General features: G+C 44.0%; 2 protein-coding genes across 2 annotated transcripts; both read left to right on the forward strand.

Annotated features, from left to right (window-relative positions):
• Positions 1-4,194: 4,194 nt before the first annotated feature.
• Positions 4,195-5,357, forward strand: LOC311140297 (hepcidin-like). Its single transcript, XM_084175286.1, has 3 exons — positions 4,195-4,476; positions 4,569-4,649; positions 4,898-5,357. Exons 1-3 carry the CDS (start codon positions 4,390-4,392, stop codon positions 4,994-4,996), a joined length of 267 nt encoding a protein of 88 aa, XP_084031412.1. The 5' UTR covers positions 4,195-4,389; the 3' UTR covers positions 4,997-5,357.
• A 5,937-nt stretch (positions 5,358-11,294) lies between these two features.
• On the forward strand, positions 11,295-12,499 carry LOC311140298 (hepcidin-like). Its single transcript, XM_084175287.1, has 3 exons — positions 11,295-11,603; positions 11,689-11,769; positions 12,018-12,499. Exons 1-3 carry the CDS (start codon positions 11,517-11,519, stop codon positions 12,114-12,116), a joined length of 267 nt encoding a protein of 88 aa, XP_084031413.1. The 5' UTR covers positions 11,295-11,516; the 3' UTR covers positions 12,117-12,499.
• Positions 12,500-21,203: the final 8,704 nt, after the last annotated feature.

Below are 21,203 nucleotides of genomic sequence, written 5' to 3' on the forward strand. Positions count from 1 at the left end.
AGGGATATTTAACCATTGTAGTTATTCAGTATGTCACCAAGGCTGACATAATATCCTGCTGTTTTTACCAAACAAATGTCTTTCTTTTTTTTATAATGTGAGGATGTTGAATCAACGTGGAAAACGTTTTCTTGGTGACTATGGTCCCAGCTGCCTTGAGATCATTGACAAGATCCTCCCGTGTAGTTCTGGGCTGATTCCTCACCGTTCTCATGATCATTGCAACTCCACGAGGTGAGATCTTGCATGGAGCCCCAGGCCGAGGGAGATTGACAGGTATTTTGTGTTTCTTCCATTTGCGAATAATCGCACCAACTGTTGTCACCTTCTCACTAAGCTGCTTGGCGATGGTCTTGTAGCCCATTCCAGCCTTGTGTAGGTCTACAATCTTGTCCCTGACATCCTTGGAGAGCTCTTTGGTCTTGGCCATGGTGGAGAGTTTGGAATCTGATTGATTGATTGCTTCTGTGGACAGGTGTCTTTTATACAGGTAACAAGCTGAGATTAGGAGCACTCCCTTTAAGAGTGTGCTCCTAATCTCAGCTCGTTACCTGTATAAAAGACACCTGGGAGCCAGAAATCTTTCTGATTGAGAGGGGGTCAAATACTTATTTCTCTCATTAAAATGCAAAATAAATTTATAACATTTTTGACATGCGTTTTTCTGGATTTTTGTTGTTGTTATTCTGTCTCTCACTGTTCAAATAAACCTACCATTAAAATTATAGACTGATCATTTCTTTGTCAGTGGGCAAACGTACAAAATCAGCAGGGGATCAAATACTTTTTTCCCTTACTGTAAATCCAATGACAGGGTGACATTTTTTGTTGATGTCACGTTGAATTCACGTTGAACTGATGTCTGTGCCCAGTGCGATGTCATCAAGGCTGACATATAAATACAATGGTTAAGTATTGTATTATTGTAATAAATATAGTAATATTGTAATAAATATTGTAATAGTATTACAGTAGTTATGTAACTTATTTGTTATTTTATAGTGTATGAATAGAACTATGAATCCTCATATGGTTATTTGTTTGAAAAGGTCTGGGTGTTTCATATCATACCTGAGTTTCACTTCTTTTTCACTAGCTACCTCTACTATTATTTTTCTTATATGTCTTGGATAGCACTACACAACACAACTGTCCTCAATTCATCGAGTAGAATCGGGAGGTCTTTATAATTACAACGCTTACCCAGTGAGAGCTGCTGGCTAGTAAATAACATGCATGGTTGACTCCAACAAATGCCACAGTCCTCAATACACTCCTGTACTGTAGGCCCAATGAATAACCCTTAACACTCAAGAGTTCGAAAACTTGGCCTGAATGGCTCTCTCTCCTTTGTGTGCTGAGATGTTCTCTACCTTACAGAAATTGCATTTCAACAACGGGTATTGTCTCCAACCTCAGCCTATCCAGCTCTCTCAGGCTGAGGCTTGTTCATGTCAAGAGTGCAAGGCAGAAGAGCTTTAGTGATTCACACTGCCTCCAGTACCTCTATTCCCCACAGACTCTCATCTGGTTCTACAGTAAGCACCACAGGAGACATATTTTCTTATTTACAACAAGAGACTGAGCAGCCAAGCAGTGGCGAGAAGGACAAGTCATGTGCTCAGGGGGACCTACAAGACAAGTTCTCTGCATTGCTTATGTGGTTATTTCAGTTTTTCTCTGGTAGGTTCTGCTAGACAAGGGAACCAAGATGGTCCATTTCTAAATTGAAATATTTAACATGGTCCATATTACTCTGCAAAAAGGAGAATGGAATTTCCCAAGAAGATTGGCAGTTGTACAGTATCTGCACTGGGAAAATCCTAACCCCTGTACTAACTGTGTCTGGCTTGCTAGTACAGCCTACTGAAACAGTCAGCCCTCAACACTGCCCCGCGAGGCAGATAATGTCACAGCAAAGGGAGGACAAATTGGACAGAGTTGCTGTAGTCAGGTGCAGGGCATGGTCTTTGAATACTAAACACTACTAGTGTTCATTAGCATATTTTTCTCAATAATAAGCTGATAGTGACCCAGTTCTACATGAACAAATTTGCCACAGCAACCGTGCAAGACGACAGGCTTTCTGCCTGGTCTGGAGAAGGTGGGGTGTCGGAAGAAAGATGATGATTGGGTTTTTGGGCGGTTGGCTATTTAAGTAGTAAATATGATTTTTCTCAACTTAATTTTTGGGACATTTTGGGTCAAGTGCCAGAACAAATAAAGTACATATGAGGTGGTGAGAGGGAGGCGGAGGGAGGGGGGAGACAGAGGTAGTTAGGATGACAGAGGGTGGAAACAATGCCAATGCCCCAGCCCAGGAGGAGCGAGTGGTGGACTGGTGCCTGTCTAGCTGACTGTGTCTCTGTGTCCACCCCACTGGAGCCGAGCTCTGTTTGACCAGAAGATTCACAAAGATAGTGCTGGCAGATGGTGACACTGGCCAAAACCTCCTACCTCACCCCCACTTTCACTACTACTCAACAAATTAAGCTAGCTGGGTGGATTCCAATGAGGAGTCATTCGTGGTTAAATTTGTTGACACTGATGTTCCGGTCACCCAAAGTCAACAAGCGATGGCAAAGAGTTATCTATATACGAGACAGACTGACGCAGGGGTCCCCACAACATGTTATTTCACTTAAAGGGATACTTCGGGATTTTGGCAATAAGGCCCTTTATATACTTCCTCAGAGTCAGATTAACTTGTGGATACCATTTTTATGTCTCTGCGTGCAGTTTGAAGTAGATAAAGGGCCTCTGTAAAAATCCTGAAGTATCCCTTTAAAGAGACAAGTTGGGCACAGCCAATAAAATACTTAGTGAATGGATTAAAACCTAATAGTATAATGATATAATATCAAACAAGTTGAGCCCTTGAGTGAAAGTACCATTAATTATTATTAGGCTATTAACTACTTATCAACTCATCACAGACTCTTTGAGGATGCAAATTATGCATTCAGAGGCTTACAATTTACTGTATAATTTTCTGTGCATGAAATGTGATATACACAGAGTGTACAAAACATTAGGAACACCTGCTTTTTCCATGACATAGACTGACCAAGTGAATCCAGGTGAAGCTATGATCCCTTATTGATGTCACTTGTTAAATCCACTTTAATCAGTGTAAATTAAGGGGAGGAGACAGGTTAAAGAAGGATTTTTAAGTCTTAAAACAATTGAGACATGGATTGTGTATGTGTGCCATTTGGAGGATGAATGGGCAAGACAAAATATTTAAGTGCCTTTGAACGGGGTATGGTAGTAGGTGCCAGGCACACCGGTTTGTCTCAAGGACTGCAACGCTGCTGGGTTTTTCATGCTCAACAGTTTCCCGTGTGTATCAAGAATGGTTCAACACCCAAAGGACATCCAGCCAACTTGACACAACTGTGGGAAGTATTGGAGTCAACATGGGCCAGGATCCTTGTGGAACGCTTTCGACACCTTATATAGTCCATGCCCTGACAAATTAGGAAGGTGTTCTTAATGTTTTGTACACTCAGTGTAGCAGCATAGCAGGATATTAAATGTGTCATTGTAATAGCCTACAAATTAAAATAAAATAGAAAAATGTCTTTTTTTTAAACTACAAAATTACCTTTACCTAACAATTCAAGTGTGAATTGCGTTTTATATTGCCTACCTGACCTTTTGAAATATTGTTTTTTTTCATTAGGTCTGATAAACACTACATAATGCATGTCACATAATATTGTCACCTGAATTAAGAGCTCTATTTGCACCTCTCTTTTTTTTTTTTCACTGTTCTACTTTTCCTCTTCTTTCAAATTCATTTCATTCTGTTAGACTGCAGGTTCCTCACATTACACCACATTATACGTCAAATGAAAGCGTTGCAAAAGAAGGGCTAATTATTCCTTTGGAGGGGTTATAATTACATCCTTTAGACAGAGGAATGGATACTGTAATGGCTCACTCCCTCATGTGGAGGAATTTCCCAGGTCAGACAAAAGGCTGTGCAGCCAGCCATACACTTCCAGTATCTGTCCATGACTCCTGCTGTTAGGTAATTTCCACAAATCTTTCAATAAAATGTCACCATGCACAAAACGGGAAAGTGGATTAGGTAATATGCGACGGGAATGAGCTCTGTGGGGGGGGGGGGGGGGGGGGGGGGGGGATTGCACAATAGTGGCCAAAGTGTGTATAAATACCAGTGCACCGCAGTCTCAACACATGACAGTGAAGTCCCTCAACCGCTGACACCAAAACGACACTCAGCCAACTTTGGACTCATCTAGCGCATTGAAAATTGTGCATTGGAGAGAGTTCTGATTTTCTTCATAAACTGTCACTTCAATTCCAACTGATTTCAACAGGGCTTTTAAATTAGCTATAAGCTTCCTAACAAAACCGAGAATGAAGGCCTTCAGTGTTGCAGTTGCAGTGGTGGTAGTCCTCGCATGTATGTGCATCCTTGAAAGCACAGCTGTTCCTTTCTCTGAGGTATGTCTAATTCTCCAACACCAACCCACTACAAACGTGTGCATTGATTTTAGAGGTTGATCATGACTAATTTGTACATAATGTCTTTGCAGGTGCGAACGGAGGAGGTTGGAAGCATTGACAGTCCAGTTGGGGAACATCAACAGCCGGGCAGCGAGTCCATGCGTCCACCGGTACGTTCAATTGAGTGAATGAATTAAGCTAATTATCTTTAGCAAATTAACATCTAAGTGGTTGCGTTTCACCCTCGGAATAGAATTAGCCCACTAGCGGTACCTGTTAACCATTTGATTGTGAGCCGTTAGAAAGTGCTTCAGGGTGAGCAGTGTGCAATGTGGTTATGAAATGGAGACTTGGACAAAAATACTTACCATGTGCTTGTTCCCTCTTTTTTTCATATTCATTTTTTGGCGGGGAACAGGAGCTTTTCAGGTTCAAGCGTCAGAGCCACCTCTCCCTGTGCCGTTGGTGCTGCAACTGCTGTCACAACAAGGGCTGTGGCTTCTGCTGCAAATTCTGAGGACCTAAAGCCAGCTTATTAACTTATTGCCTTTAATTTTCCCCCTATTCTTCTACATTTCTTTTGGACTCTGTGGAGAAGAAGCAATCTCATTGACGTCTTTCTCACTGCAGAACCTCAATCTTGTACATAAGTGTTTTGTATCATTTTGTAGACATAAATGTATAGCCTACTGACACAAGAAAAATACATAGCTAATTGAAATAAGTGGGGATTTTTCCATTGTTGTACATTTTGTACATTTGTTTTGTCAATTTTCTATTTGTACATGTTTGCGATGTTTTCATTCTAAAAAAGTATTTGTTAAATCATTTTTTATAGTATTTTTTAATATAAATAAACACATTCTTTGAATAACAAACAGGGTTGTTTCTGAATTATGAATTTGTTATAGATGTGTACCCTATGGCTAAATTTTCAGGCCTGACAGCCAGAGGCTTATTCAAATTAGCCACGTGGCTAGTAGTTTACCCTGAGGTCTGGGAATGGAACCTACAGTGCCTTCAGAAAGTATTCATAACCCTTGACTTTTTCCACATATTGTTGTGTTACAGCTTGAATTGAAAATGGATTAAGTTGAGATTTTGTGTCACTGGCCTACACACAATACCCCATAATGTCAAAGTGGAATTGTGTTTTTAGAAATGTTTACATATTTATAAAAAAACGAAAAGCTGAAATGTCTTGAGGTAATAAGTATTCAACCCCTTTATTATGGCAAGACTAAATAAATTCAGTAGTAAAAATGTGCTTAACAAGTCACACAATAAGTTGCATGGACTCACTCTGTGTGCAATAGTAGCGTTTAAAGCCCCCTAGAGCCGATGTCCGAGCCCCAACGGAAATCCGAGTCCCCACGGAAATCATATTAGCATAATGAGAAAAAATCCCCATAAAAATCTGTCAGTTTTTTTGATGCATTTCAATCCACAAAATCTGCCGATGTCGCACTTCCGCATCTGTGTTGAAAGGTGACAGAGCTACAGCGGTGTTTGTCAGACCATGAGACATCCTTAAATTTGGTCTTCTTACAAAATCGTCTGTAGTGAAAGGTTTAACCTACAAACTATTATGACCCATCCAAGGAAAAATGAGACTCTCACGAATACAATGGTGTTCTCCATTTTGCTCTACAATCCCCACAAGCGTCTTGGGACTCGTCTGAAGTCCGTACAGCCAATCTACCAACTTCTGTCTGTAGCGTCTGAACCGTTAGGGCTAATATGACCCCTCTATGGAAAGGTGAGACTCTCACGAACACATACACTACCGGTCAAATGTTTTAGAACACCTACTCATTCAAGGGCTTTTCTTTATTTTTACTATTTTCTACATTGCTGAATAATAGTAAAGACATCAAAATTATGGAATCATGTATTAATCAAAAAAGTGTTAAACAAATCAAAAAATATTTCATATTTGAGATTCTTCAAATAGCCACCCTTTGCCTTGATGACAGCTTTGCACACTCTTGGCATTCTCTCAACCAGCTTCATTAGGTAGTCACCTGGAATGCATTTCAATTAACAGGTGTTCCTTCTTAAAAGTTAATTTGTGGAATTTCTTTCCTTCTTAATGTGTTTGAGCCAATCAGTTGTGTTGTGACAAGGTAGGGGGGGTATACAGAAGATAGCCAATTTTTGGTAAAAGACCAAGTCCATATTATGGCAAGAACAGCTCAAATAAGTAAAGAGAAATGACAGTCCATCATTACTTTAAGACATGAAGGTCAGCCAATCCGGAAAATTTCAAGCACTTTGAATGTTTCTACAAGTGCAGTCACAAAAACCATCAAATCAAGCGCTATGATGAAACTGGCTCTCATGAGGACCGCCAAAGGAATGGAAGACCCAGAGTTACCTCTGCTGCAGAGGATAAGTTCATTAGAGTTACCAGCCTCAGAAATTGCAAGCCAAATAAATGCTTCACAGAGTTCAAGTAACAGACACATCTCAACATCAACTGTTCAGAGGGGACAGAAGAAACCACTACTAAAGGACACCAATAAGAAAAACAGACCTGCTTGGGCCAAGAAACACGAGCAATGGACATTAGACGGTGGAAATTTGTCCTTTGGTCTGGAGTCCAAATTTGAAATGTTTGGTTCCAGCCGCCGTGTGTTTGTGAGACGCATTGTGGGTGAACGGATGATCTCTGCATGTGTATTTCCCACTGTTAAGCATGGAGGAGGAGGTGTTATGGTGTGGGGGTGCTTTGCTGGTGACCCTGTCTGTGATTTTATTCAGAATTCAAGGCACAGTTCACCAGCATGGCTACCACAGCATTCTGCAGTGATACGCCATCCCATCTGTTTTGGGCTTAATGGGACTATCATTTGTTTTTCAACAGGACAATGACCCAACACACCTCCAGGCTGTGTAAGGGCTATTTGACCAAGAAGGAGAATGATGGAGTGCTGCATCAGATGACCTGATCTCCACAGTCCCCTGACCTCAATCCAATTGAGATGGTTTGGGATGAGTCGGACCGCAGAGTGAAGGAAAAGCAGCCAACAAGTGCTCAGCATATGTGGAAACTCCTTCAAGACTGTTAGAAAAGCATTCCAGGTGAAGCTGGTTGAGAGAATGCCAAGAGTGTTTATAGCTGTCATCAAGGCAAAGTGTAGCTATTTGAAGAATCTCAAATGTAACATATATTTGGAATTGTTTAACACTTTTTTGTTTACTACATGATTCCATATGTGTTATTTCATAGTTTTGATGACCACTATTATTCTACAATGTAAAAAATATAAAAAATAAAGAAAAAAAACTTAAATCAGTACGTGTGTCCAAACATTTGACTGGTAGTGTCTATATATGTTTCCTGATCTTTCTTTTATTTCTCAGATATAGGACAGACACTTCAGAACAAACTTCTTTTAGATTTATTTTGGGGACTATCTGTTGTTCCATGTAGTGAATCTGTTTTTCAATGCGTTTCTATGGGCTAATAACAATAAGGCCCAAAACGTATTTTTGGGAAACTTCAAGGGGTCTTAAAATTCAAAATCAAATAGCTAAGTGATCCTTGGTATGACCTTCTTAAAACATTTCCATATAGCTCAGAAAGGGCTTAGACTGTTATGGGTTAATTAACATGATTTTTCAATGACTACCTAATTTCTGTACCCCACACATACAGTTATCTGTAAGGTCCCTCAGTCAAGCAGTGAATTTCAAACACATATTCAACCATAAAGACCAGGGAGGTTTTCCAATGCCTCACAAAGAATGGCACCTATTGGTTGATGGGTAAAAAAAAAAAAATACAGACATTGAATATCCGTTTGAGCATGTTGAAGTTATTAATTAGACTTTGGATGGTGTATCATTACACCCAGTCACTACAAAAATACAGGCGTCCTTCCTAGCTCAGTTGCCAGAGAGGAAGGAAACCGCTCAGCGATTTCACCATGAGGCCAATGGTGACTTCAAAACAGTTATAAAGTTTAATGGCTGTGATAGTAGAAAACTGAGGATGGATCAACAACATTGTAGTTGCTCCACAATACTAACCTAATTGACGGAGTGAAAAGTAGGAAGCCTGTACAGAATGACAATATTCCAAAACATGCATCCTGTTTGCAATAAGGCATGAAAGTAATACTGCAAAAAATGTGGCAAAGCAATTCAAATACAAATCCAATACAACACATTACTCAGTACCACTTTCCATATTTTCAAGCATAGTGGTGGGTGCATCATGTTATGGGTATGCTTGTAATCGTTAAGGACTGGGGAGTTTTTCAGGATACAAAATAAACCGAATGGAGCTAAGCACAGTTCAAATCCTAAAGGAAAACCTGGTTCAGTCTGCTTTCCACCAGACACTGGGAAATTAATTCACATTTCAGCAGGACAATAACCTAAAACATATGGTCAAATCTACACAGGAGTTGCTTACCAAGAAGACTGTGAATGTTCCTGAGTGGCCGAGTTACAGTTTAACTTATGTTGAAATCTACTTGAAAATCTAAGGCAAGACCTGAAAATGGTTGTCTAGCATTGATCAACAACCAATTTGACGGAGCTTGAAGAATTTTGAAAATATGAATGGGCAAATGTTGCACAATCCAGGTGTGGAAAGCTCTTAGAGACTTACCCAGAAAGACTTAAAGCTGTAATGGCTGCCAAAGGTGCTTCTACAAAGTATTGACTCAGGGGTGTGAATACTTATGCTAACTATATATGTCTGTATTTAGTTTTCACTAAATTTGCAAATATTTCTAAAAACATGTTTTCACTTTGTCATTATGGGGTATTGTGTGTAAAAAAAAATCTATTTTAATCCATTTTGAAATCAGGCAGTGACAACAAAATTTTGAATAAGTCAAGGTGTATGAAAAACTTTCTGAAGAGACTGTATGTCAAAATAGGGATATTTAACCACTGTGAATGGCACATATTCCATGACATAGACTGACCAGGTGAGTCCAGGTGAAAGGTATTATCCCTTATTGATGTCACTTGTTAAATCCATTTAAATCAGTGTAGATGAAGGGGAGGAGACAGGTGAAACAATTTTTTTTAAAGCCTTGAGACAATTGAGGCATGGATTGTGAATGTGTGACATTCAGAGGGTGAATGGGAAGGACAAAAGATTGAAGTGCCTTTGAACGGGGTATGGTAGTAGGTGCCAGGCGCACTGGTTTGTGTCAAGAACTGCACCGCTGCTGGGTTTTTCATGCTCAACAGTTTCCCATGTGTATTAAAAATGGTCCACCACCCAAAGGACATCCAGCCAACTTGACACTGTGGGAAGCATTGGAGTCAACATGGGCCAGCATCCCTGTGAAAAGCTTTCGACACTTTGTAGAGTCCATGCCCCGACGAATTTGCAACTAAAAATTAGGACGTTTTTTTGTATACTCAGTGATCCAGTTCTACATGAACAAATTAGCCACACCAACTGGGCAAGACAACAGGCTTTCTGGCTGGTCTAGAGAAGGTGGGGGTCGGTTTTTCGCTGGTTGGCTATTTCATTAGTAAATATTTTTCTTAACTTAATTTTTGGGACATTTTGGGTCAAGTGCCCAGACAAATAAAGTACATGTGAGGTGGTGAGAGGGAGGAGGTGGGAGACAGAGGTAGTTAGGATGACAGAGGGGGGGAAACAATGTCAATGCCCCGGCCCAGGAGGAGCGAGTGGTGGACTGGCGCCTGTCTAGGTGACTGTGTCTCTGTGTCCACCCCACTGGAGCCGAGCTCTGTTTGACCAGAAGATTCACAAAGATAGTGCTGGCAACTGGTGACACAGCAGAAAGTTCCTCCCTCACCCCCACTTTCATTACTACTCAACAAATTAAGCTAGCTGGGTGGATTCCAATGAGGAGTCATTCATGGTTATATTTGTTGACACTGATGTTCCCGATCACCCAAAGTCAACAAGCAATGACAAAGGGTTCTCTATATACAAGTCAGACTGACGCAGGGGTCCCCACAACATGTTATTTCACTTAAAGAGACAAGTTGGGCACAGCCAATAAAATACTTAGTGAATGGATTTAAATATAATTGTATAATTTCAAACAAGTTGAGCCATTGAGAGCACGTACAATTCATTATTATTAGGCTATTAACCACTTATCACAGACTATTTTGAGGATGGAAATTATGCATTCAGAGGCTTACAATTTTCACAGTATCATTTTGTGTTTCTGAAATGTGATATAGCAGCATAGCATGTGTCATTGTAAATGTTTTAAAGATACACTCTTATCCAGAGCAACTTACAGTAAGTGCATTCATCTCATACTTTTTTTTCTATGTACTGGTCCCCCTTGGGAATCAAACCCACAACCCTGGCGTTGCAAGCAACATGCTCTACCAAGTGAGCCACGCAGGACATTTCAGTAGACGACACATTCAAATAAATGTAGGTTTTTTCTCAACTACAAAAATACCTTTGCCTAACAATTCAAGCGTGAATCACTATTATAAAACCCACCTAAACCTTTTTAAATATTTTCTTTTTCATTAGGTCTGATAATGCCTGCCACATAAAACTATCATATTATTTTATTCCTAATAGCACTTGAAACACCTGAATGAAAGGTGCTACACATAGGATTTTTTTGTAGAATTTTTGCATTGTACTGTAATGTCAGAAAATGTCCATGATATGTCTGCAGTAATAGTGGAATGATAGTGTTTCACAGTATGACTTACAGTGTTGTGATTAGCTGTGATATTCGTCTATTGATTTCTCCCGCCGGAGCGGCTGTGTTATCTAGTGGAAATCGGGTCAAGTGGCAGGATTGCACAACAGTGGCCAAAGTGTGTATAAATACTGGTGTACCGCAGTCTTAACACAAGACAGAGAAGTCCCTCAACCGCTAACACCAAAAGGACCATCAACTAACTTAGGACTCATCTAGTGCATTGAAAGTTGTGCGTTGGAGAGTGTCTCTTTATGGGAATATTGAAGAGTTCTGATCTTCATAGGCTGTCGCTTCAATTCCAACTGATTTCAACAGGACTGATTTCAATAGGCTATAAGCCTTCTAACATAACGGAGAATGAAGTCCTTCAGTGTTGCAGTTGCAGTGGCGGTCGTCCTCGCATGTATGTGCATCCTTGAAAGCACAGCTGTTCCTTTCTCCGAGGTATGTCTAATTTTATAACACCAACCCACTTCAAACATGTCTGCATAGGTTGATCATGACTAATTTGTGCATAATGTCTTTGCAGGTGCGAACAGACGAGGTTGGAAGCATTGACAGTCCAGTTGGGGAACATCAACAGCCGGGCGGCGAGTCCATGCGTCCACCGGTATGTTCAATTGTGTGAATTAATTAAGCTAATTACCTTTAGCAAATTAAAATCTAAGTGGTTGCATTTGCCCTGCAGAATTGAATTAACCCACTAGTGCTACCTGTTATCGTTTGATTGTGAGCCGTTAGAGAGGGCTTCAGGACGAACAGTGCGCAACGTGGTTATGAAATGGAGACTTGGACAAAAAGACTTACCATGTGCTTGTTCCCTCCTTTTTTAATGTTCTTTTTTTGGTGGGGATACAGGAGCTTTTCAGGTTCAAGCGTCAGAGCCACCTCTCCCTGTGCCGTTGGTGCTGCAACTGCTGTCACAACAAGGGCTGTGGCTTCTGTTGCAAATTCTGAGGACCTAAAGCCAGCTTATTAACTTATTGCCTTTAATTTCCCCCCTATTTTTCTACATTTCTTTTGGACTCTGTGGAGAAGAAGCAATCTCATTGACATTTTTCTCACTGCAGAACCTCAATCTTGTACATAAGTGTTTTGTATCATTTTGTAGACATAAATGTATAGCCTACTGACACAAGAAAAATACATAGCTAATTGAAATAAGTGGGGATTTTTCCGTTGTTGTACATTTTGTACATTTGTTTTGTAAATTTTCTATTTGTACATGTTTGCGATGTTTTCATTGTAAGATTACATTATTTGTTAAATCATTTCTTATAGTGATTTTTTTATATAAATAAACACATTCTTTGAATAAAAACGTGGTTGTTTCTGAATTATTAATGTGTTATAGATGTGTACCCTGTGGCTAAATGTTCAGGCCTGCCAGCCAGAGGCTTATTCAAATTAGCCACGTGGTTAGTAGTTTAACCTGAGGTCTGGGAATGGAATCTACAGTGCCCTCAGACTGTATTCATACCCCTTGACTTTTTCCACATATTGCTGTGTTACAGCCTGAATTTGTGTCACTGCCCTACACACAATACCCCATAATGTCAAAATGGAATTATGTTTTTACAAATGTATTAATAATGAAAAGCTGAAATGTTTTGAGTCAATAAGTATTCAACCCCTTTTTTATGGCAAGCCTAAATAAGTTCAGTAGTAAAAATGTGCTTAACAAGTCACATAAGTTGCAATAATAGTGTTTAACATTATTTTTGAATGACTACCTCATCTCTGCACCCCACACATACAATTATCTGTAAGGTCCCTCAGTTGAGCAGTGAATTTCAACCACAGATTCAACCACAAAGACCAGGGAGGTTTTCCAATGCCTCGCAAAGAAGGGCACCTATTGGTATATTGAATATCCCTTTGAGCATGGTGAAGTTATTAATTAGACTTTGGATGGCGCATCAATACACCCAGTCACTACAAAGATACATGTGTCCTTCCTAACTCAGTTGCCAGAGAGGAAGAAAATCGCTCAGGGATTTCACCATGAGGCCAATGGTGACTTTAAAACAGTTACTGAGTTTAATGGTTGTGATAGGAGAAAACTGAGGATGGATCAACAACATTGTAGTTACTCTACAATACTAACCTAATTGACAGAGTTAAAGGAAGGAAGCCTTTACAGAATAAAACATATTCCAAAATATGCATCCTGTTTGCAACAAGGCACTAAACTAATACTGCAAAAATTACTGAGTACCACTCTCCATATTTTCAAGCATAGTGGTGACTGTTTCATGTTATGGGTATGCTTGTAATTGTTAACCTTTTCACGAGTGAGTTCCAAACATCTCTAACGGTCGGCTCCACCGCTTGTTTTTTTATGCGCGTTATGTCAGAATGCACTCAATGTTCCAAAATGTGATTGTTACGCAACAGAACAGTTAACCCGTGCTGTCCTCAAACCAAGGCATGCTGCATGCTAATTATCTATAGGCTATGTTTCAACTTGTCAATTTCAAATTATTTTCGAACAAGTTTGAATTGAGGTGTGTTCCGCCTCCTCATTAATTCACATGGAAGTAACCCATTTCACTGTTGCAGACAATTTATGTTTGAGGCTTTACTGAGCCGGACAAACTTCCATCTTCGACGAGAGCCCAAGCACTTCCCCAGTGTTTCCCCTGATCAAGTATGAATACATTGCACATTTCTAGTCAGAACAGGCCTTGCACAAACCTTTTACCCCTGGCACATTTTCCGGCTGGCACCCACCCACATTGCCAAAATTGTTGTTTTCCTTACAAATAATAACTTTGGACGTGTACATTCCTATCAAAGTAAGTGCCTTATTTTCTGTATATCGTGTTGCCATTTCTACTGTAGCATACCACATGTATGTATGGAGCATAATGTATTTAGTGTTTTTGTCACGTTTTGAAGTACTGGTGACAAATCATGCTTTCCGATTCTTGCATAGATTGTAATCGACACATACGATGTGTGTAAAATACTTGTTTTGAAGGTTTTACTGATTATAATGAGCTAATGCTAAGTTATTTGCCAGCTATGTGTGGCTCCATGTTTGTTGACATTATACAATGCATTCTGGTTGTCACGTAAGCGTCTGTCAGACCAAAGATGTTATACAAAAGGAGGTGAAGGGATAGTTCACTCGACTGACTTATGGTGCTTTCACGACAACTGGGAACTCTGTAAAATACGAGGTCAACTCATGACGTCAGTGATCTTCAGGTCAGAAAGTCGGAGCTCTAGAAAGAGGCCTGAGTTCCCGAGTTGGAATTCCGAGTTGGAGGACTTTTAAAAAATATTTTTCCCAGTCTGAGCTTTTTTTTATTTTTTTGTTCCCAGTTGTCTTGAACGCACTGAAGTCGGAAGTCTGAGATTTCCAAGCTCCCAGTTCACAGTTGTTTTGAATGCAGCATCAGATTGTAACTATGGTACCTCAGGGTTGCAAGCGTATAAACTTATCCTGTTTTTGCCCCCATTTATTGATAAATCCCCCATCATAGTAATATTTCCTCCATCATATCCCCCCACGATACCTTCCTGCATTTCTACCCCCACGGACTTGAAAACCCCACACAAATTAAATGAAACCCCCCACAAACCCCCCTAAAATGGTTTCATCCCTGTTTAGCTTTCACGCTACAGTTAGGCTAGGCAGTAGGCTTGTATTTGGGGTGTTGATCTGTGGGGTGATAACATTTTATTTGCTTTGTGATTTGTCAAAAACGGTAAACGACTTGTCATGTGCTCCGGTTCTTGTATACACTGTAACAAGTACATCGAAGATTTATAATATGCTGAAAGTTCATATTTTTCAGGCAATGGGAATCTTTGACTTTGACTTTGTTTATTTGCATCTTATAGTGAATGGCATTCTGGGATTAGGGAGTTTTCGCTTGTCAAACATAAACAAACATGGCTGCCATCATAAATAATTAAATGTCAAAAGAACCGATGTGGATGTGGTGGAGGAGTCAGGCGCAGGACACAGAGGATTCGTCCAAAAGACTTTACTAGTCCAAAGTGCAACAAAACAATACCCGACCTCGAAAACAAACGGAGGCGAGGGAATTACGCAACATGCGTAAAACAATAAACAAAACTAACAGAGCGCAAACACGCAGCTCCGCACGACAGGCAAACAACAACACACAATCTAACTAATACAAAACAGGGAACTTATAGGACACGTAATCAGAACACAAACAGACACAGGTGTACAAGACAGACTAAAGCAATCACACCACGAAACATACAACGGTGGCAGCTAGTACTCCGGGGACGGCGAACGCCGAAGCCTGCCCGAACCAGGAGGAGGAGCAGTCTCGGCCGAAACCGTGACAGTACCCCCCCCCTTGACGCGCGGCTCCAGCCGTGCGCCGGCCCCGGCCTCGGGGACGGCCAGGAGGACGCGGACCCGGGTGCGTGGGATGCCCACGGTGGAACTCAGTCAGGAGGTGATGGATCGAGGATGTCCCTCCTAGGCACCCAGCACCATTCCTCCGGACCGTACCCCTCCCACTCCACGAGATACTGGAGACCACTCATCCGGCGCCTCGAGTCCAAGATGGTCCGGACCCTGTACGCCGGGGCCCCCTCGATGTCCAAAGGGGGCGGAGGGGTCTCTCCTATCTCATCTTCTTGGAGTGGGCCAGCTACCACCGGCCTGAGAAGAGACACATGGAACGAGGGGTTAATATTTTTGTACTCAATAGGCAGTTGTAACCTGTAACACACCTCGTTCAATCTTCTCAGGACTTTGAAGGGCCCCACAAACCGCCGACCCAGCTTCCGGCAGGGCAGGCGGAGGGGCAGGTTTCGAGTCGAGAGCCAGACTCGATCTCCCGGTGCGTACACCGGTCCCTCACTGCGGTGGCGATCGGCGCTCGCCTTTTGTTGACGGATGGCCCGCTGCAGATGGACATGGGCAGCGTCCCACGTCTCCTCCGAGCGCCGAATCCACTCGTCCACCGCAGGGGCCTCGATCTGGCTCTCGTGCCACGGTGCCAGGACCGGCTGATACCCTAAAACACACTGGAAAGGTGTTAAACCGGTGGAGGAGTGGCGGAGAGAGTTCTGGGCCATCTCGGCCCAGGGGATATACCTGGACCACTCCTCCGGCCGGTCCCGGCAATAGGACCTCAAAAACCTACCCACATCCTGGTTGACTCATTCAACCTGCCCATTGCTCTCTGGGTGGTACCCCGAGGTAAGGCTCACCGAGACCCCCAAGCGTTCCATGAACGCCCCCCAGACTCTGGAGGTAAACTGGGGACCTCGGTCAGACACAATATCCTCGGGGACCCCATAGTGCCGGAACACGTGGGTAAATAGGGCCTCGGCGGTCTGTAGGGCAGTAGGGAGACCCGGCATTGGGAGGAGACGACAGGCCTTGGAAAACCGATCCACAACGACCAAAATGGTGGTATTCCCCTGGGAAGGGGGTAGGTCGGTCACAAAATCCACCGAGAGGTGGGACCATGGTCGTTGTGGAACGGGCAGGGGATGTAACTTACCCCTGGGCAAATGTCTAGGCGCCTTACACTGGGCGCACACCGAGCAGAAGGAGACATAAACCCTCACATCCTTAGCTAACGTTGGCCACCAGTATTTCACGCTAAGGCAGTGCACTGTCCGGCCAATACCTGGATGTCCAGAGGAGGGTGATGTATGAGCCCAATAAATAAGACGATCACGAACCTCGAGCGGAACGTACTTCCGCCCCACAGGACACTCGGGGGGAGTAGGGTCGGCACGCAGTGCCCGCTCGATTTCCGCATCGACCTCCCATACCACCGGAGCCACCAGACAAGACTCCAGCAGTATGGAAGTGGGCTCAATGGACCTCTCCTCTGTGTCATACCGCCGGGACAGGGCGTCTGCCTTACCGTTCTGGGACCCTGGGATGTATGTGATCTTAAAAACAAACCGGGTCAGGAACATGTTCCACCTAGCCTGACGAGGGTTCAATCTCCTAGCTGCCCGGATGTACTCCAGGTTACGGTGATCGGTCAGAATGAGGAAAGGGTGTTGAGCCCCCTCAAGCCAATGCCTCCACACCTTTAGGGCCTGGACTACAGCTAACAGCTCCCTGTCCCCAACGTCATAATTGCGCTCCGCCGAGCTGAGTTTCTTAGAGTAGAACGCACAGGGGCGGAGCTTAGGTGGCGTGCCGGACCGTTGTGACAGGACTGCCCCAATACCGGTCTCGGATGCGTCTACCTCTACTTGGAATGGTAAAGAGGGATCCGGATGCGCCAGCACCGGGGCCGAGGTGAACAGGTTCTTCAGTTTGACAAATGCCCTGTCCGCCTCAGCTGACCACTGCAGACGAACCGGACCCCCCTTTAACAGGGACGTAATGGGCGCTGCAACCTGTCCAAAGCCCCGAATAAACCTCCGGTAGTAATTAGCAAAACCCAAGAACTGCTGCACCTCTTTTACAGTGGTTGGAGTTTTCCAATTACGCACGGCCGACACACGGTCTACCTCTATCTCCACACCAGACGCGGACAACCGATAACCCAAAAAGGAGACGGACTCCTGGAAGAACAGGCATTTCTCTGCCTTGACATACAAGTCATGCTCCAACAGTCTTCTCAACACTCGGCGCACCAGGGCTACATGCTCGGCTCGTGTAGAAGAGTACACTAGGATGTCGTCGATGTACACTACCACACCCTGCCCATGCATGTCCCGGAAAATCTCGTCAACAAAGGATTGGAAGACTGAAGGAGCATTCATTAGCCCGTATGGCATGACGAGATACTCGTAATGACCCGAGGTGGTGCTAAATGCCGTTTTCCATTCATCCCCCTCCCTAATGCGCACCAGATTGTACGCGCTCCTGAGATCCAACTTTGTGAAGAACTGCGCTCCGCGTAATGACTCCGTCATAGTCGCAATCAGTGGAAGAGGGTAACTGTACTTAACCGTGATCTGATTGAGACTACGGTAATCAATACACGGGCGCAAACCCCCGTCCTTCTTCTTCACAAAGAAGAAACTCGAGGAAACCGGGGAAGTGGAGGACCGTATGTATCCCTGTGCCAAGGACTCGGCTATGTAAGTCTCCATAGCCGCTGTCTCCTCTTGAGACAGGGGATACACACGGCTCCGCGGAAGAGCCGCTCCTGTTTGGAGATTTATCGGTAGCCGTGTTGCCCTCGTTTTGCTGAACACGAGTGCTAAGTCCTCATACTCAGGGGGAATGCGCATTGCGGGCACTTGGTTCGGACTCTCAACCCGAGGTCGCCCCTAAGGAAACACCTAGACATCTCCCTACACACTGGGCAGACCACTCCATAAGAGCCCTCTGTTGCCACGCAATGGTAGGATCATGGGTGCTTAACCAGGGAAGCCCCAACACCACGGGGTACGCAGGAGAGTCAATCAGATAAAACTGAATGATCTCCTCATGACGCCCCTGCGTCGTCATAGTAAGTGGTGCTGTGACTTCTCTGATCAGCCCCGACCCCAACGGCCGGCTGTCTAAGGCGTGGACAGGAAAGGGGGCTTCTACCGGCCGAAGGGGAATTCCAAACATATAACAAAATGCCCGATCAATAAAATTCCCAGCTGCGCCTGAATCTACTAGCGCCTTATGCTGGGAATGAGGTGCCACCTGTGGAAATCTCACAGGAATACTCATGTGACCAACAGAAAGCTCTGGGTAAGTGGGGCGCCTACTCACCTGAAATGACTCCCCAGTGCGTGACCTGTTGTCCCCTCTCCCAGGAGACCCTCCCCAGCACCTGGCCGCGGTGTGTCCTCCACGGCCACAGTTGGTGCAGGGGGTGGCCCCCCTCGGGTTCTCTCTCCTCCTCTCTCTAGCGCCAGCACCCCCGAGCTCCATGGGAATCGGCTCGGAGGTGCTGGAGGGTGGAATGGTCGGCCCCCACTCGGGACGTCCGCGGGTAGCCAGCAGGGTGTCGAGACGTATGGAGATGTCCACCAACTGGTCGAATGATAGGTTGGTGTCCCTGCAGGCCAGCTCACGACGAACGTCCTCTCGTAGGCTGCACCGGTAATGGTCGATGAGGGCCCTCTCATTCCACCCCGCATCCGCCGCTAGCGTCCGGAACTCCAGTGCGAACTCCTGTGCGCTCCTCTTCCCCTGTCGGAGGTGGAACAGACGCTCCCCCGCCGCTTTCCCTTCAGGTGGGTGATCGAAGACAGCCCTGAAGCGGCGGGAGAACTCCGCGTAGGTGATGGTAGCGGCGTCTATTCCCCTCCATTCGGCGTTGGCCCACTCCAACGCCTTGCCGGATAGACAGGAGATGAGGGCGGAGACGCTCTCGTATCCCGAGGGCGCTGGGTGTATGGTAGCCAGGTAGAGTTCCACCTGCAGGAGGAACCCCTGACACCCGGCTGCAGAACCGTCATATGCCCTCGGGAGCGAGAGCCGAATGCCACTGGGTTCCGGTGCTGAGAGAGGAGGACTGGCCGTTGGTGATGGGATGGAGTAAGAAGGCGTGGCACCTCTCCAGTCACCAACCGGCGCAGAGTGTTGGACACCTCGTCCATGGCGGCCCCAAGTTGCCGGATCATGGTGTCTTGATAGCTGATCCGCTCTTCCAGCGACTTGGGTGCCGCCGCTGCTCCTGCTGACTCCATAGTTGGGTGTGTTGTACTGTCAAAAGAACCGATGTGGATGTGGTGGAGGAGTCAGGCGCAGGACACAGAGGATTCGTCCAAAAGACTTTACTAGTCCAAAGTGCAACAAAACAATACCCGACCTCGAAAACAAACGGAGGCGAGGGAATTACGCAACATGCGTAAAACAATAAACAAAACTAACAGAGCGCAAACACGCAGCTCCGCACGACAGGCAAACAACAACACACAATCTAACTAATACAAAACAGGGAACTTATAGGACACGTAATCAGAACACAAACAGACACAGGTGTACAAGACAGACTAAAGCAATCACACCACGAAACATACAACGGTGGCAGCTAGTACTCCGGGGACGGCGAACGCCGAAGCCTGCCCGAACCAGGAGGAGGAGCAGTCTCGGCCGAAACCGTGACATTGAACTGCTGTTAGCTTAGCTGACATGCATCTCTTTTCTAAATAATATTACATTTCTCCCTTGTGCTCACTAGAGATGTGGTACATAGGTCGCTAACTTATTTATTTATCTTTTGTCAACGCAACCTGTTATTTAGACTGGTTTATGGAATGTTCCGTGTAATGTTTGAATGATGAAGTTCGCATTTATTTTTTACAGTGAAAGGTGAAATTGAGGAATAAAGTTGTGAAGACCTTTATTTCCCATCAGTACAAAATATTGTTTAGATGCTTTTCAGACAACAATGCTGTTTAGATGCTGTCATGACTCTCCTGGTTGAGGATCAAAGGCCTCACATCAGCTTGGTAAATTGCTGACAACTACCAGACCCTCTTACCCACAGAAGAGGGGAAGGGGGGGTGGGCCGGTTTTGACACCTTAACACTCGGTCGTAAATGAGGGGAATCTCTCCCTTTGCTCCTCAGTATTGGGAAATAACTATCCCTTTGTTACAAAAGGTTTTGCCACCCAAAAAACTTCAACATCCAACAATGAACACTGGGACAATAAATTTCAACATCCGAATGTTGGGAATGATGAGAAATGGAATATGGAAAATGTATCTATATTTTGTGATGTCATTAAAAATGGTATAAAGACATTATAACGAAAACATTGTGACTTGAAGAGCTTTTACACTGTGTATATCAGGCTTACATCCTTTACATTGTGTCGAAAATATCAAGGAGGAAGACAATATTTTCGTAAAGATAGGAATGTGATTTTTGCTTTCTAACAAGATCATAGTGATGATGGTATTTTGCCTCGTAACTAGCCACGCCTGAGGGAGCTCAGAGAGCGTGTCAGTATGACGGAAACACCCCTTTTTACCCGAGGGTATAAAAGATTGAGTTAAGAATTAACATACCAGACCAGACGGACTCAAGCTGCAGCTTAGGTCTCCATTGGTTACAACCCTGAAAATGAACACGAGGTGAAGACGACAAAGTTGCCTCTCTAACAATCAATGTTACGGCCGA

The sequence above is a fragment of the Coregonus lavaretus genome (assembly GCF_964263955.1).
Source record: "Coregonus lavaretus genome assembly, chromosome: 13".
In the NCBI taxonomy this organism is placed as follows: Eukaryota; Metazoa; Chordata; class Actinopteri; order Salmoniformes; family Salmonidae; genus Coregonus; species Coregonus lavaretus.